Source organism: Camellia sinensis, chromosome 3, assembly GCF_055761805.1.
Source record: "Camellia sinensis isolate YWXY chromosome 3, ASM5576180v1, whole genome shotgun sequence".
Lineage (NCBI taxonomy): Eukaryota > Viridiplantae > Streptophyta > Magnoliopsida > Ericales > Theaceae > Camellia > Camellia sinensis.
In genome coordinates this window covers 159,319,452-159,337,085 of record NC_138963.1, presented here as the reverse complement: position 1 = coordinate 159,337,085, position 17,634 = coordinate 159,319,452, and the positions used below count along the sequence as shown (strand labels likewise).

Below are 17,634 nucleotides of genomic sequence, written 5' to 3'. Positions count from 1 at the left end.
ATTTTTTACCCTTAAATGATAATTATTTTTTATTTTTTATTTCTTAACCAAATTAATTTTTAATTTTTTAAAAAAAAATTCTAAAAATCAAACCATACATAGCCTAAGAATCTTTTAATAAGTCATTTCTTACGTTGGTAACTTATTTAATTATTTGTTAATTTTACGATATTTTTTACCATCTGAGGCCTATTTGGTAACCATTTCGTTTTCAGTTTTCAATTTATATTTACAAAAATTTTAAAAACTGTCATAAAAACTTATTTGATAATTTTTTTGGTTTATAAATGGTTGTCTCAGTTTGTAAATTTGAGAAAAAAATGTAAATTCAAAAAATGAGTTTATGTTGGCTTCTAAACAAAAATTTAAAAATGGGTAGATTACACTAACACTCCTTGAGGTTTATGTTTATTACAGTTCCTCCTTCACCTTTTGGAAATTACATCTCCTCCCTGAGGTTTAAAGTTTCATTACAGATTCCCCTCCTCAGCAATTTAATTTTTTTAAATACCAATTTTGTTCTCACTGAGTAAATTACATTGACACCCCTCACATTTTAGAAATTACAATCCCCTCCCTAAGGTTTAAAATAGTATTACCAATTGCCTTCTCGGTTAGCATTAGTTGGAAAAAAAATACATTGAAACAAAAATTAATTGGAAAAAAATATTTGAAAAAAAAAATATTTGGAAAAAAAATAAATTAAAAAAAAATTTTGTTAGTAAAATTTTTAAATTTTTGTTTAAAAACCAACATAAACTCATTTTTTGAATTTACGTTTTTTCCTCAAATTTATAAACTGAGACAATTATTTATAAACCAAAAAAAATTATCAAACAAGTTTTTATGACAGTTTTTAAATTTTTTATAAATATAAATTGAAAACTGAAAACGAAATGGTTACCAAACAAGTTTCAGATAGTAAAAATATTCTAAAATTAACAAATAATTAAATAAGTTACCAACGTAAGAAATGACTTATCAAAAGATTCTTAGACTATGTATGATTTGATTTTTAGAATTTTTTGTTTAAAATAAAAAATTAATCTAGTTAAGAAATAAAAAATAAAAAATGATAATCATCCAAAAGGATGTAGTTATCATCCAAAAGAATGTAATTTTAAATAAAAAATAGCACTCACCCATAGTGTAGTTATCATCCAAAAGAATGTTTGTAGTCTTAATGTCCCTATGGATAATTGGGGTAGAAGTGGCAGAGTGTATGCCAGTGCTTCGGCAGTTTCAGCTGCTATCTTCAGGCGCATTTCCCACGTAAGAAAGGATGCACGGCCCTCATCATGAATATGTTCGGAGAGTGTTCCATTTGTGATAAATTCATAAACTAGTAAAGGGACTTCTGTTTCCAAACAACAGCCCGACAGCTTCACCACATTTCTATGATTGATTTGTGCAAGGACAATCACTTCATTAATGAACTGATCAATCTGGTTTTGATCACTTATTTTGGATTTTTTAATGGCAACAACTCTGTTATCTGGTAATACTCCTCTGTATACTGTTCCAAAGCCTCCTTGACCTATGACTTCACTTTCATTGTAGTTGTTTGTAGCCTTCTTAAGATCTTCTGCAGTAAAGATTGTTGCTGTTTCGACAGACCTTTCTTGTTTTGAGAGCTGTTGTTGTAACATTAAGCCACCATTTTGTTGAAAGAATTTTTCTTTGAGCTTCATGTGCTTTTTTTTCCTGAGAATCCAATATATCCAAGAACTGCCCAGAAATAAAAATAAAAGGCCCAAGCTTGCACCTGCATATGAGTCACTCCTTAACGTCATTGCCAAGTAGAAAGGTTTTAATGTTCTATTTCTCAATTTTGAAATAAACATTATGTAATACATTACAACTAGCTTACCCCTAGGAAACAGATACACGAGATACGGATTCAACACGATATGGACACGGCGATACGACAAAATCTAAAAAAATAAGATACTGGTACGGTTAGGATATGTTTGTGAAAAATATATTTTTTAAAATTATTAATAGTGAGTTACACAAGCTAATGAACGTTGAGAAATCACAATGTAATTTTATAATGTAAAATACTAACTTTTAAGAATTTTGTATTAATTTAAGCTAGTAACTTGTTTACTTTTAAAATTTTTAATAAGTCTTGCAAATATTTCATTTCAATATCAAGTTTAACATATTTATATTACAATACTAGAACAATTCACAACTTGTCCCTATGCTTTTTCCTTTGACACAAGTGAAAAATATTATATTCAAGTTTACTTGCTTATTTATTTATTGATATTTAATTTTACTATTATTATATTCTCTTGTTAATTCTTACTTTCTACATAGTTATTGGGGACATGCATGAAATAATTAGGATACATCAATTTGATAAATTTTATTATTTAACTTACTATGCTCTTCTTATCGAAGAACTTAACAAAGTATTAGAAAAATATTCTTATATTTATATTTGCAATTATATTATATTATATTACTATGTAAGAAATGTTACAATTCTAATTTCATAAAATAAGTAAACATGACTTGAAGTATCCGATACTTCAAAATTAAGTATCCGATACTCCAAAATTAATGAAAAAATAATTAAGAAGTATCCGATACTTTTAATAAGTGTCCGATACGTATCCGTGAGTATTCAAGGAGTATCGGTATCTGATACGGATACGTCACTCTATTTGAAGTATCCGTGCTTCGTAGGTTTACCCCTTGTTACTGACTAATGGGAATGAAAATTATGGGCAAAGAAATTCTTCACTAGCTTATTAATCTGCAAAATGCCTGATGTAGTCTCTGAGCCAAGAGACAGAAGAACAAGGAATGCTAAGTAATGACTTTTACCAAGTTGATGATTAAAAGTCTACTACTGTGACAACCCTCATATTAGCCCCCACTAAATTTAATTCTTAATTATTGCTAGTATTCCTTGTTCTTTATCACTCAGAAACAGTTCAAATGAAGAATGTTCTACGCTTGTTTCAATGATCAAGTCAGAATAAAATGAGATGCGTATATCCATGGACCAAACTGATCATTTAAATATGTTAAATTATGTTGTGTTGCGCTTGTATTCTTGAAGCTTAATTGAATCAAATACTAACCAAGACCAACAGCAAGTACGGTAGATCCTCTTGTCTGAGGGTTATGATGGCAACCTGTTCCATTTTTCATTCCATCACCTTCGTAATCCTTTGGGCAAGAACATGAGAAACTTCCTGGTAAATTTATGCATGTACCTTTGCAGGGTTGTGAAACTTCACATTCATTGATATCTGGAATTTTTTTAAAAAAACAAAAATAAATAAAATTAAAAAGAAATGATTAATCATGCTCAATTAGCAAGTGCCATTAACAGGAGAAATAAATAATACATGAATGACAAAACATTATTGAATAAGATTATATATTTGTACCTTGGCAACCATCAGTGAGGTAAGGATTCCCTTGATAGCCTAATGAGCATCTACAAAGATCACCCGGGCCATTGCTCGCATTGTAACATTCACTATTCAATATTATAAACTATTGCTAGCTAAACCATGGCAATTCAATTTCACATTAACTAGTCAAAATTTTCATCCAAAATTTATTGTTAGACACTAGGAATTCATAAAGACGAATCTTCAAGTTTTGAAACCCAACCACCACGGCTTGCCTAGTCCTATCATAGGGCAAAGACATGTCCTCTAGTTCAAAATTTAGATTGAAAGTCATTATTTGAGGTCGTAAGATTTGTTACAGGTCTTATTTTAATTATTTATTTTATCAGGTATTTTATATATTTTATCTACACACAAAATTAGATCAGTTTGATAATCGTAACATATTTAATTTATTAAGCTTATCAAAAAAAATATATATATATAGAGGACAATTGTTTTAAAAAAAAATAAATTAATCATTTTTTTAATAACACATTTAATAAATTCAATAGGCTACAAATATCAGATCAACTTAACAAAATACACAATTTACCCAACAAAATAAACTATTTAGATTATCAAAATGAAACTCGTACTGAATTTCACGGATCCAAATAATACCCTCCAATCTTGGAGTGGGAATCCACCTCCTATAAAAGTTAAAATAAAATATAAGAAATCAATGGTTGCAAGATTTGATAAGAGACCCATTGACGGAATAGTATTGTTTCGTGACATTTGTGGCATGTTGTCACCACCATAGACAACTGTTTCTTATTTCCTGAATAAAAAAGAAAATAAAAATGTTAAAAATTTTAAATAAATTATCAAATATTTTATTAAATATTGATATAAGCGTGGGATCCACATGGGTTTGATGTGCTCTGAATCTCATACCCATGTAAATAGTGTAAAATATTTGATAATTTATTTAGAATTTCCAATATTCTTCGAAAGAAAATGTCAATTGACTACATACAAAAAGAGTCTTTAATATCAACTAAATTATGTGTAAAATATAATATAAAATGTATATAAAAATGTGTAATGGTGTTTTAAAGACATGAAAATTATATTGAAATTTAATTATTATGCTTTTATGTAGCTCTTAAACTGTATTTGAATTATAAATTTAAATAAAAATTCTAATGAAGGGATTATTTTTTCTATATATATATATTTTTTGTAGAAAATATAATCGTAATAAAAAAAAGGGGGGAGGGGGGAGGGGGGCGGAAATGCTATGGTGTGCATCCCTTTAGAGGTGCAAACCATATGCATTCTCTTCCTAGCACAAATAAAATGTAACGTAGAAGTGAAGACATGTTCGTATTCAATTTCTTCTCAATAATTTATTACTAAGTTTCAAGTCTCCATTTGTTTAATGACAATCTCATTGTTACAAAAACTAGGTAAATACCATTTTTATGAGACTACACCTCTGTTATAAAAAAAAAGTTACGAATTATTATGGTGCAGTTATGAAAGGATACACTATATAAAAAAAAGTGTTAGTTAATAATTATTGTGGTTATATTATATACATTTAAAAGATTACAATTTTTTGTGACTATGTTACAAATCATTATAATGTAGTTATCAAAGACGGGAAACCTATAGTGTGCACCCTTAGGGGTGCATATCGTATGCATCCTACCACGAATTGATGTAATTTTATTAAAAGATTTAGTAACATCAACTACAAAATGCGTAATCTCACTACAAACCGACATAACAAAAAATATCGTAACAAAGTCACAAACTTTTGTTATATAAATCACAAAATTTAGACATTTTCTTACGTTAATTTGTGATGAGATTACATACAATATGCACCCCTAAGAGGTGCACACAATGGGCTTTCCCATCAAAACATACTACATGCACATTTTTAGGAGTATGCATAATAAAATTTCCTTTAGATAAAAGACATGACATCTAGGGGTTTTCACTATCAAAATGAAACTAGGGGATTCCATTGGAATTAATTACCTACTAGGATTATTTTTTCTCTTACTAGGTTAGTTTAATAGACTACTCTTTTACATTTTTAACTATGAAATCAGATATCAGTCACTGCCAAAGATTTTTTTTTTTTTTTTTTTTCCTTCCCATTATGCAACTCTTTGTTAAATTGAGTTTAATTATTTCCTCTCATAATGACTTTTTGTTGTGTTCCTTGTTGGTGTAGGTTGTAGGACATAGATATGTGTTGTTAAAATTTACCCCCAAAAATCTTGTCATTGGATTTGTATTCATCAAACAACCAAGAATTTGTTGTGGATTTCTCTGCAGATTTCACCTCGTTGGGGTTAGGCCAGTGGCCATAACCCGTGTGCCTCATAGGAAGACATGAGTTTGACTCCTTCCTCCCCCTTTAATGTACATAAAATATATAGTTTTATTTGGGAAAATGCCTAAACTTCCAATTGATAAATAATATGTCTTCAACATATATGGAGAAAATGAAATATATTAAAAATGGTACCATATACGGCACCAAATGCTTCCGTATCCTGTTTTCTGTTAGTCACAAAAAAATTGGTACAAAACGTTGGTCTATTTTGAAGCAAAATTTACACATTAATGACTAGCGTCCACCATCTAATGCCACAGACATTTGGTCCCTCATGCTATCATACCCGGCACTAGTACTACTACCAACATTGCCACCACCAAAGCCACCATCGTAACCATCTGAAGTTTCATTCTGATTCAGCAACTGCTCAATCTCTTCAGGATACAAATCTACACCTTCCCATGGATGTTGCTTCTTCATTCTCATACCATCTAGCTCCATTGCTGCTTCCTTCATACCAGGCCTTTCCTCTGCTTTTACTCTCAAGCACCTCTTTGCAAGCTTAGCCACTTCCTTGATCTGTTCTAATTTTCCCTCATTCAAAATTCTATGCTCGAGAATGTGAAAAAGGCGATCCTCTTTCATCGCTGAAATGAAATATGTTGCCAGGTTTCTATCTTTCTCAGGCCTGTCGAAAGAAAGTGCTTTTTTTCCTGTCAGTAGCTCTGCAAGGACAACTCCAAAGCTATAAACATCGCTCTTCTCAGTCAATTGGCTTGAATGGAAATATTCAGGGTCCAAGTATCCAAATGTCCCTTGCACCAATGTAGCCAGTTGAGAGTGGTCCAAGGGGACTAATCTTGAAGCTCCAAAGTCAGCCACTTTTGCAGTGTAGTTATCATCCAAAAGAATGTTTGTAGTCTTAATGTCCCTATGGATTATTGGGGTAGAAGTAGCAGAGTGCAAGTATGCTAGTGCTTCGGCAGTTTCAGCTGCTATCTTCAGGCGCATTTCCCACGTAAGAAAGGATGCACAGCCCTCATCATGAATATGTTCGGAGAGTGTTCCATTTGTGATAAATTCATAAACTAGTAAAGGGACTTCTGTTTCCAAACAACAGCCCAACAGCTTCACCACATTTCTATGATTGATTTGTGCAAGGACAATCACTTCATTAATGAACTGATCAATCTGGTTTTGATCACTTATTTTGGATTTTTTAATGGCAACAACTCTGTTATCTGGTAATACTCCTCTGTATACTGTTCCAAAGCCTCCTTGACCTATGACTTCACTTTCATTGTAGTTGTTTGTAGCCTTCTTAAGATCTTCTGCAGTATAGATTGTTGCTGTTTCGACTGACCTTTCATGTTTTGAGAGCTGTTGTTGTAACATTAAGCCACCATTTTGTTGAAAGAATTTTTCTTTGAGCTTCATATGCTTTCTTTTCCTGAGAATCCAATATATCCAAGAACTCCCCAGAAATAAAAATAAAAGGCCCAAGCTTAAACCTGCATATAAGTCACTCCTTAACATCATTGCCAAGTAGAAAGGTTTTAATGTTCTATTTCTCAATTTTGAAACAAAACATTATGTAATACATTCAGCAGTAAATTAGAACTAGTTTACCCCTTGTTACTGACTAATGGGAATGAAAATTATGGGCAAAGAAATTCTTGACCAGCTTATTAATCTGCAAAATGCCTGATGTAGTCTCTGAGCCAAGAGACAAATGAACAAGAAATGCTAAGTAATGACTTTTACCAAGTTAATGATTAAAGGTCTACTACTGTGACAGCCCCGATATTAGCCTCCACTAAATTTAATTCTTAATTATTGCTAGCATTCCTTGTTTTTTATCACTCAGAAACAGTTCAAATGAAGAATGTTCTAGGCTTGTTTCAATGATAAAGTCAGAATGAAATGAGATGCGTATGTCAATGGACCAAACTGATCATTTAAATATGTTAAATTATGTTGTGTTGTGCTTGTATTCTTGAAGCTTAATGGAATCAAATACTAACCAAGACCAACAGCAAGTACGGTAGATCCTCTGGTCTGAGGGTTATGATGGCAACCTGTTCCATTTTTCATTCCATCACCTTCGTAATCCTTTGGGCAAGAACATGAGAAACTTCCTGGTAAATTTATGCATGGACCTTTGCAGGGTTGTGAAACTTCACATTCATTGATATCTGGAATTTTTTTAAAAAAAAAAAATTAAAAAGAAATGATCAATCATGCTCAATTAGCAAGTGCCATTAACAGGAGAAATAAATAATACATGAATGACAAACATTCTTAAATAAGATTATATATTTGTACCTTGGCAACCATCAATGAGGTAAGGATTCCCTTGATAGCCTAATGAGCATCTACAAAGATAACCCGGGCCATTGCTCGCATTGTAACATTCACTATTCATCGCTTTACATGCATAGCTTGATACGTTTGCCAAAGCTTCTTGGCACGTCTGATTTCCTACTGCCCAATCTAGCACAACAGGGACAGTCTCTCTGCTTTGTAAATCCTTGAGATCTAAAGTTGAAAAGTTGAAAGCATCTTCTTCAACTACAAAAGCATAACTACACGGATTGAAGTCCAATACCCGGGAATGGTTTTTTAAGCTGGCTACAGAGACTGTAAAATCTCTTGCTTCCTTTGGTATGGAAATCTCGCAACACCCAATACCAGAACAAGTTCCATTTTCTACACTACCCAAACCATTACATAGCGATACACATCCAGTAGCATAGTTCTGTCCTCTGAAGCCCTCCACCACTGCAACTGTGTCACAGCCAACAGCTATGAACTTGTTACGTGTATTGGAGACGAAAAAATTTGACAATGTGAGACTTGCCGTGACATCAGCAATGGCACCAGACTTGTTGAAACAGTCTCGTGCCACAAAGGATGAAACGCTCATGAGGCCATCAAGCGATAAGTCGAGTACTTCCATATCACCTTGCCGTAAGAACGGTTTGGGAGGATTGTAAGCTGTGCTGTTGCAAGTGATGAGAAACGAATCGTCAAGGTAGCAGTCGGGGCTTGTGCCAAATGGAAAGGGGATGTTAAGGTTGCCACAGCTACCTGAGCAACCTGGCTTTGACTGAGATGCTGCTGGTGCTAATATTGTCCCAACCACTGTGAGTTGAAAGAGAAATCCATGAAAATCCATAGATTTCTTATTCTCTAACTAGTTCATTTGATTTCAAAATCATTGAATTGGTTGCTCTTTTAAAGGGAACAAGATTGAAAGGTGATTAAACAATGAACTCAAGAGAAAAGGTAGCCATGCTGAATAAGATAGCTTACCACAATAGAACAAGTCGTTTAACACGCATTTGACAATGTCTATTAAATCATGTGACAAAAAAAAAAAATAATAATAATAATAAATAATTCATTCATTCATTTGACAATTGAAGCCCAGTGATAGGGACTCAGCCAATCAAACTATGAAACATGAAGGCATGGAAACTATACTCTTGGGATCTGTTTGGTACCATTTTGTTTTCAATTTATTGCTTATATTTACAAAAAAAATAAAAATAAAATAAAATAGCATAAAAACTTATTTAGTAATTTTTTTGATTTATAAATAATTAATCTCAGTTTATAAATAAATTTGAAAAATATCAACACAAAACAGATATTCCTGTTTTTAAAAAAAACCAAATTTGAAAACTCAGAACATGGAAGACCAAAAATAAATAAAAATCGGAACCGTTTGATTTGGTTTGGGATTCAAAACTAGGTAGATGGTCAATTATCCATATATTATTTCAAGGAAGATGATTTCTTCCAATCTAAAATTTGGATTATAGGAAGCTGTTTGGGTTCGTAGGGCTCACTATCGGTTCCATTTTAATAATTCGAATCGTTTATTTTGTTCGGCATTTTCATACATGTCACCCACACAAAAAATAAAGTCGGTCTAATAACTGTAACTTGTTTAATTTATAGTATTTTTTACTAAAAAAATGGATGATTGTCTTTTTAAAAAATAAAAAACACATTTTTTAAGGACTTTGGTGCAAGTCCTAGTAGGAGGACTTATTGTCTAATAAGTCCTATGAGAATTAACGATATTTTTCATCAAACATTATTAAAAAACGTTACTAATTGTTCATTTTCAATAATCTTTTGAAAATTTTGTCACAAAAAATTTCACTAATTGTAAGTTTATCAATAGTATAAAAAAATTATCATAAAAAAAGTCATTAATTTTCAACTTTCAATGACAGTTTGAAAAATTCATCATAGAAAAAGTCACTAATTATAAGTTTTAGCGACAATTTATAAAAATCATGACAGAAAAGTCATTAATTGTTAATTTTTACCGATATACGCAAAAAATCGTCACAAAAAAAATTATTTTTAATGATAATTTTAGTTGGACTTATTTTTAGTAGGATTTAATGGGAATTAAGTCTAATTATTATGACCTATTGATATTTTACCCTACATTTTTTTGATAACAAAAGTAATAAGTTTCGGTTATTGAATCAACTTAATTTTTTTTTATAGATAAACAACAATGATTCATCCCACTAATTTGGGAGCACTAATTGACCACTAATGATATGGAAATTCAAAAAAGAAAAAAGAAAAAAAAATTTAAGACCAAAACATTACATCAATAAATGGGACCCACCAATTAGTGCTCTTCGAATGCTCTTAAATTAGTGGTCTTAAACATTTTTCATAAACAAAATATATGATATTCTCACTAAAATAAACTGTTAGGATCATGGAAATGATGTTTGTAACGGGCGGCAGAGCTCAAACAGCCCCCTCCAATCCAGATTTTGGATGGGAGGGAATCCTCTTGTTTCAACGGTCTTCTCCGGCGGTTGGGTTTCTGCCTGGTCTCTGTCGTTTTCTTCTTCGTCTTCGTAGGGGTTTTGGTTGGTGGGACTAGGGTTTAGATTGTCTGTGGCGGTTGTATTGACTAGGATATCTTGCTCTCTTTTGGGTCATCCAAAGCCTGTTCAATCCACCATTGTCATCGTCTGTAGTGTTCGCATCGGGTTCATCGCCACATTCCCGGCCCACCACCGGTTCGCCATGTCTTCAACAAAAACCCTCACTATTTCAGATTAACCAACTCTTGTTTCTCTCTCTATTTGGGGAAACCAAACTGTGAATCTTGAATGCAGCAACCTAGCTCTCTTTCTTTCTTCACAATGGGCTGAAATCAATTGGGAGATTATGGATTAAAATTAACAAACATGTTTTTGAGTTTTTATTTTTAATTCTTTTTTAAACATTTTGTTAAACCTGTTCGTAATTTTTGTTTTTTCAAAAATAAATAAAAACTAATTTACAATTTTTTTTATAAACACAAACAAAAAAATATAAACGTTATCAAATGCGGCCTTAGTATTTAGATTAAGGTGAAAAAGTCAGATTAGTAAAAATCATTTATGAAATTAATTAAAAGTGGTCCACTTTTGCTTACAAGAGCAGAGACATCATATATGCAGCTGCAAGTCAATAATCAGCTTGAGAAAAAGATGAATTAGAATATATTTTCTTTTTCTTTGAATGATTCTTGTAGCATAAGTGGAAAACATTTTCAACACGTTTATTTAATATTATATAAACTATTGCTAGCTAATCCATGGCAATTCAATTTCACATTAATTACTCAAAATTTTCATCCAAAATTTGTTGTTAGGCATTACAAAACGACGAAGAAGTGGTATAAATTTATTTACAAATCTAACTCAAGAAGTCGAGGTAAATATATATGTGTATATATTTATACAATATAATGATCTAGAACGTTTATATTTGAATTGAATAGGATGGTCTTATTATGTGTAAATTTAGTAGTAAGGCCGGCTCATGCCTAAAGCAAAGTGATGCACTTGCTTCAAGTCTCAATCCTTCTTGGCTTGTATAGAATGCCCCAATTTAAATACATGTTCATGTATAACTTATAAAATAATAGTGCAAAAAAACAAGGCCCTTATGCTACCCTAACAAAGGCCTACGAAAGTTTAACTAGCTCTATACAAGGCCTTACGAAAGCTGATGAGAAGCTAAAAGGTCAAAAATACTACCCAAAAACTTTGGACCAACTCTCACATCTAGAATTGCTTGGATCTATATATATTAAAATTAGAATAAGGCTGCATATTTTCCCAAGGCCCCAAATTTTAACCTTTTTTTTTAATATCTTTGTAGACCCTACAAATAATCTCCCTTGTTTAAAGGCCTAGGAAAAATAATAAACTCTCCTTATTCTAAGGCTTATCAAAAAAAAAATGGTTACCCAAATGCCTGTAAAAAAAATTCCTTATCCAAAAGGTCATAGAAAAATAAAATCCCTCCGTGTCCACAATTCGTCCAGGACAAAAAAAAATTATTTAAAAGGCCAATTTAATAAAAAAATCTCATTTCCTAAACGTCTCTAATAACATAGGCGGTGTGTGGGTGAAAATCTGACCACACTGCCCGCTTAGAGATCAACTGGAGAGCACAGGCAGAATAGATGGCTTTGGTAAACCTGTAACAGAAAGAAAGAAGATCCGGCGGTGGTTCTTCCACCCGGAGGCACTCCGACGATCAAGTCAGTATATCTCTCAAAGATAAATCAAGTATTAAACTCAATGCTTAAAACATAAATTGCATACCTTAGACCCACGGGGGTGCCTCTCTTTTATAATATACTTAATCCAAGTCCCACTTGAATTATGACTTCCATGAACTATAATTCACTGTTTACTCTGGACTCCTTAAGAGATAAAGATAAACTCCCTAAGAGCTTTATCCTTATCTTGGTTAAGTCCCCTCTTTCCCTTAGGACTCTCGCCCCTTATCTCGGATTCCGATATCTTCGGAAATGACCTCGGCTTCTCCGAGATTACCTCGGCTTAACTACCAGGACACGTGGCACCTCGGCTGACACGTCGGCGTCACCATGCCACGTGTTGGTATGCAGAAAATATATCCCCACAACTGCCCCCTAGGTTCTATTACCTCGGCATTCTGAGGTGATGGAACCTACTTCGATGTTCTGCCACTTCTTTTCTGAGTAATGGTTCAAAAACTGTTTAGCCAAGTTTATCTACTTTTAGCCGATGTATTCTCTTCGGAGAACAAGGCTTCGATCGTACTTTCCCACGCGCATGAGCTGTCATGCATATCTAACTGTTTCTTTTACGTGTTTCGTCTTTATTGGAGCGTGTCAGTGACGCGCCTGAAGCTATCTGTTCGTTCGTCTGCGCCGTCTGACGCGTGCGTTACCCTAGGCGTAATGATTGCCCTAATTTTGCCGCCGTTTCAAATTTTTGACAAAACTTTTCTTTTGCCTCTATCTTTTCTTTACTTTTCCATTCCATCTTCTTGCTCTTTCTCTTTCTGAGAGCTCATTCTTCTTCAAATCTTCCATCGCTTCAATCTCTCTTCTGGAACTGCTCCTAATTCCTCATTCTTGCAAAACCTTCTTTGTTGTTGCAACCGATTTCTAGGTTCGGCGAACATTGCTTCGGCTTCATTTGTCCTGGTAAGACCCTTTCCTTTAATTCTTCCATTCTTTTCATGTGCTTTTGTCTGTCTGTTGCCATTGCTGACCTTGTTCGAGGTCTTGGATTTATTCGTATCTCGAATTTGTGGCTATATCTTGAACTTCTATGCTTTTTCATCATTCTTTTTACCGCTGTTCTTGATTTGTTTCTGTGTCTCTATTGTTTCTGAGAACTATACCTCTGTTCTTGAATCTGAAACTTCGTCTTTTGTTTTCTCTTTTTCTGTATCTGCCCCAGATCTGTGCCCTCGATCTTTATCTTCATAGCTCATAAATTTGGGATTTGTCTGTAAAACCCTTATTCTTTAGGGAAACCTGAAAAACGCCCTTCTTCTGAAACATATTCCTCTTAGTTTAAGCCGACATAATGGGTATGTGGAGGCATAGGGTAGATACCCCAACAAAACTTGAATACTTTAGGGAGGAATTCAACATCCCAGCCGATGTTCATCTTAAACTGGCTGGGGACAGTGATACCATCATGCCCACAGACCTTACGATGCCTTTCCCTATAGTAGCTTTCACCGAATGTGGACTCCGGCTTCCACTTCATCCCCTTTTCCGTCATGTTCTTCATTTCTATAGGCTGAACCCCATGCAACTTACTATTAACTCCTATAGGGTGATCAATGGGATTATAGCTTTAGCTAGGCGAGAGAACCTTAGAATTACCCTGGCCGACCTTCAATACTGCTATACCATGTGCCCTCTTGATCTGAAGGATAGGGGTTTTGTCTATTACCTTAAGCCGAGATCCACTCAGTACAAAATTATAGCCGACCTCCCAGACTCCAACAAGGGGGCTGGAGATGATTTTCTCATTGCTTCTGGAAATTGGGAATTTGGCCCAGATGAAGATGTCCACCTCTACCCTCTTCCTCGAACAATTTCAGAGGGCAAGAGTAAGAGGCCTGAGTCAACACTTAGTTGTTTTTACTTAAGACTTTAATACTTTTTGTTCTTGACGTCTGTTTCTTTGCAGATCTTCATCAGCCACCGAAAAATTTTCGTCAATCCTTCTTCCCAGGAACAGATCTGAAAACACTTCTTGGCCTTCCAATCCTTAAACGAAAAGCCCCAGTATTACTAAACTTCATCCCTACATACAAATCCACCTTACCCGACGTCCCAAGAAAAAGGAAGAAGAGTCTTTCTCCACCCACAGCCACAACCTTAACTGCTTCTTCATCTCGGACAGATCAAGAGTCCACATCTGACCCAGCCGATCTCCCATCAACCTCGGCCCCCTACTTGATACCAATTCCTGAACGTAAACGTCGAAGAAGGCTAGTAAAGACTGCCGAGATGGTTCGTTCAAGGCCTGTTGTCCAAGACCTTCTCGCCGATCTTCCAACTGATGCCGAAGCCGCACCAGCACAATCAATGCTCCCACCCAAATCAAAGAGAATTAAAAAGGCTCAGCCTAAGGCCAAGGCTATAGATGCCGAAGCTGAGGATGCTGTGCCTATTTCAAAGCTGGCAGAAAGCAGGAAATCAACCTCTGTCTCCACCAAGAGGTCTGCTGAGGGCCAACCCTCAGGGTCTACACAAACAAAGAGGCCAAGGTCATCGTCTGCGACGACCTCGGCTTCAAAGAAGCCCGACGTCCCCTGGGCCCCTGATCTATCCCTGGAAAATAGGCCCATTATGGCAAGTGAAAGTGTTGATGACATTAATGTTGCTGTCGCCCTTAGCACGGCTCTTCTTCTACCAAATGACTTGGAGCGAAATGGCAAGCTTAGTGAGTATGAAAATTACGCTCTTATGCTCCAACACTCTGCTCAAGTAAGTATTTTTGTTTATATTTGTGTTTTTTCCTTCTGTTTCTTTTTGAGAAAGTTTTCTGATACTTCTGTTTTCATTCAGGCTATCCAACACGCCCATTCATTTTCAATGCAATCCTTTGAAAATCGTCAAAGATTGGTTGATATGAAAAGGGAGACATCTTCAATGAAGAGAGAGATAAGGGCTCTTGAAGCAAAAATGAAAAAACTGGAGGATCAGGCCGAGGCTGCAACGAAGAACCAAACCTTAGCTCTTGAAAAGGCCGAGGCTGCTGAAGCCGTTAAAAAAGTAGCTGAAGCCGAGAAAAGGGAGGCCGAGGCTCAGAAGGTTCAAGCGCAAAAAGAACTTCAACAAGCTCTGGCCACCAAGGAGGCCGAAGTCAAAGAGGCCGATGAAAAGGCCTATGCTCAGGGCATGGCCGACGTCGCAGAGGACTACAAGCTTCAAGTCAGGCAGGCATGCAACAGGGGATTTTCCCTTGGTTGGATGTCCCTGGTAAAGAAGCTTGATCTTCCTGCTGACTCGCCATTGCGCCAGGCCGACGCTAGTCCTTTACCATTTCCTCCTCCAAGTCAGACTGAAGACGAATCAGAGACCGAGGTAGAGGCTGAGGGGGAGGATGAAGAGAAAAATGATGAGGAAGCTTTAGTGAGGAAATCCAAGAATGGTGCCGAGGTCAAATCCCCTCCTCCTGCTGGGCAAGTTATGGATTTAACCTTGGACGAGGAGGGTGATGAGGTTGAGGGGGTAATCAAGGAAATTGCCACTGGGCAGCCATCGTCTGATCTTCTATTGGCAGAAAGAAGTGTGGAGAATACAATTGCGGAGATTGACGCCGAGATACAGGCGGAAAAGGTAGCTGACGAGGTACCACCGGAGTCGTCCGAGGTCCCAGTCCCTGCGGTGGCTAATACTGAAGAATCTTGAAAAAATTGTCCTTTGTACTTTTTTCCTTCTTTTTCTGTACTTTGCACTTTGTACTTTTTTATTTTCTGGATAATGCGAAACTCTTTCTTTTGGCCGACGTGGTTGCTTAAATGTATGATTGCAACAGTTCTTCCTCTGGACGTTTTAATCTTGCGATATTCTGTTGACTGCTTTTGCATAGTCTTGTACTTAGAAAATTTTTTGCATGCTTCTTCGTGTTGCTTCCTTTGTGCAATCGTCTCGGGGTTTTATACCTCGGGTATAACCATAAAACTTTTACTTCGGTAAGATACTAACCTGCAAACTTTTCATAAATTTCAACAAGTATAGAACATATATTTCGGAATGTAAACTTTGCAAGCTTCTTCTCAATTCTTAACAAGTACTAAACGGTAATCTACTTGTAAATTGCTACAAATTTCAACAAGTAATGGACAATATACTTAGCCTTTATTTTAACCTGTATCTTTCTGTATACCTCTGCGGGTGATCATATGTCGGCTTAACATAAACTTGTAAATTGCTACAAATTTCAACAAGTGTTAAGCATCTTCCCTAGGGTTTAAACAACCCACATATTGCTATGAGAACTTTAAGCAATAACCTCGGCTTAACTTCAACTTGTAAATTGCTACAAATTTCAACAAGTGAAGATAAGGAATCAGCTTAATTCCAATTTGTAAATTGCTACAAATTTCAACAAGTGAATTAAGGAATAATCTCGGCTTAACTTCAACTTGTAAATTGCTACAAATTTCAACAAGTGAAGATAAGGAATCAGCTTAATTCCCACTTGTAAATTGCTACAAATTTCAACAAGTGAATTAATGAATAATATCGGCTTAACTTCAACTTGTAAATTGCTACAAATTTCAACAAGTGAAGATAAAGAATCAGCTTAATTCCAACTTGTAAATTGCTACAAATTTCAACAAGTGAATTAAGGAATAATCTCGGCTTAACTTCAACTTGTAAATTGCTACAAATTTCAACAAGTGAAGATAAGGAATCAGCTTAATTCCAACTTGTAAATTGCTATAAATTTCAACAAGTGAATTAAGGAATAATCTTGGCTTAACTTCAACTTGTAAATTGCTACAAATTTCAACAAGTGAAGATAAGGAATCAGCTTAATTCCAACTTGTAAATTGCTACAAATTTCAACAAGTGAATTAAGGAATAATCTCGGCGTATTCTTCGCCCCCAATGTGAACTTGAGTTTAATTCGGGTTTTAATTATGTCTTCAATGCATAACTTTATCAATCATATGTGTTGAAAGAATTCTGAAAAGGCTTTATTGATGATATCGGTCAAAAATTGTTGCACATTTAATGATAGAAAAATTTCAAATTACAAGTATTCCAAGGTCTGGGCAATGCTTTGCCCTCATTGTCCTCAAGCCGATATGCTCCATTGCCTAATACTGAAGTAATTCTGTAAGGTCCTTCCCAGTTTGGGCCAAGCTTGCCTTCCCTGGGATCTTTTTTGTTCCCGACGACTTTTCTTAAGACGAGGTCGCCGACTTGAAAATCTCTTGGATTGACCTTCTTATTGTAAGCTCTGGCAAGCTGTTGTTGGTATACTGCAAGCTGAATTGCAGCTCTTTCTCTTCGTTCTTCCAATAAATCCAGATCTCGGGCTAAGAGTACGTCATTGGTGCCATTCT

At 34.9% G+C, this 17,634-nt stretch overlaps 1 protein-coding gene across 1 annotated transcript; it reads right to left on the bottom strand.

Annotated features, from left to right (window-relative positions):
• Positions 1–5,815: 5,815 nt before the first annotated feature.
• On the bottom strand, positions 5,816–9,004 carry LOC114315758 (putative wall-associated receptor kinase-like 16). Its single transcript, XM_028262359.2, has 3 exons — positions 8,044–9,004; positions 7,743–7,913; positions 5,816–7,229 (listed from the first exon to the last, which is right to left on the bottom strand). Exons 1-3 carry the CDS (start codon positions 8,894–8,896, stop codon positions 6,010–6,012), a joined length of 2,244 nt encoding a protein of 747 aa, XP_028118160.2. The 5' UTR covers positions 8,897–9,004; the 3' UTR covers positions 5,816–6,009.
• Positions 9,005–17,634: the final 8,630 nt, after the last annotated feature.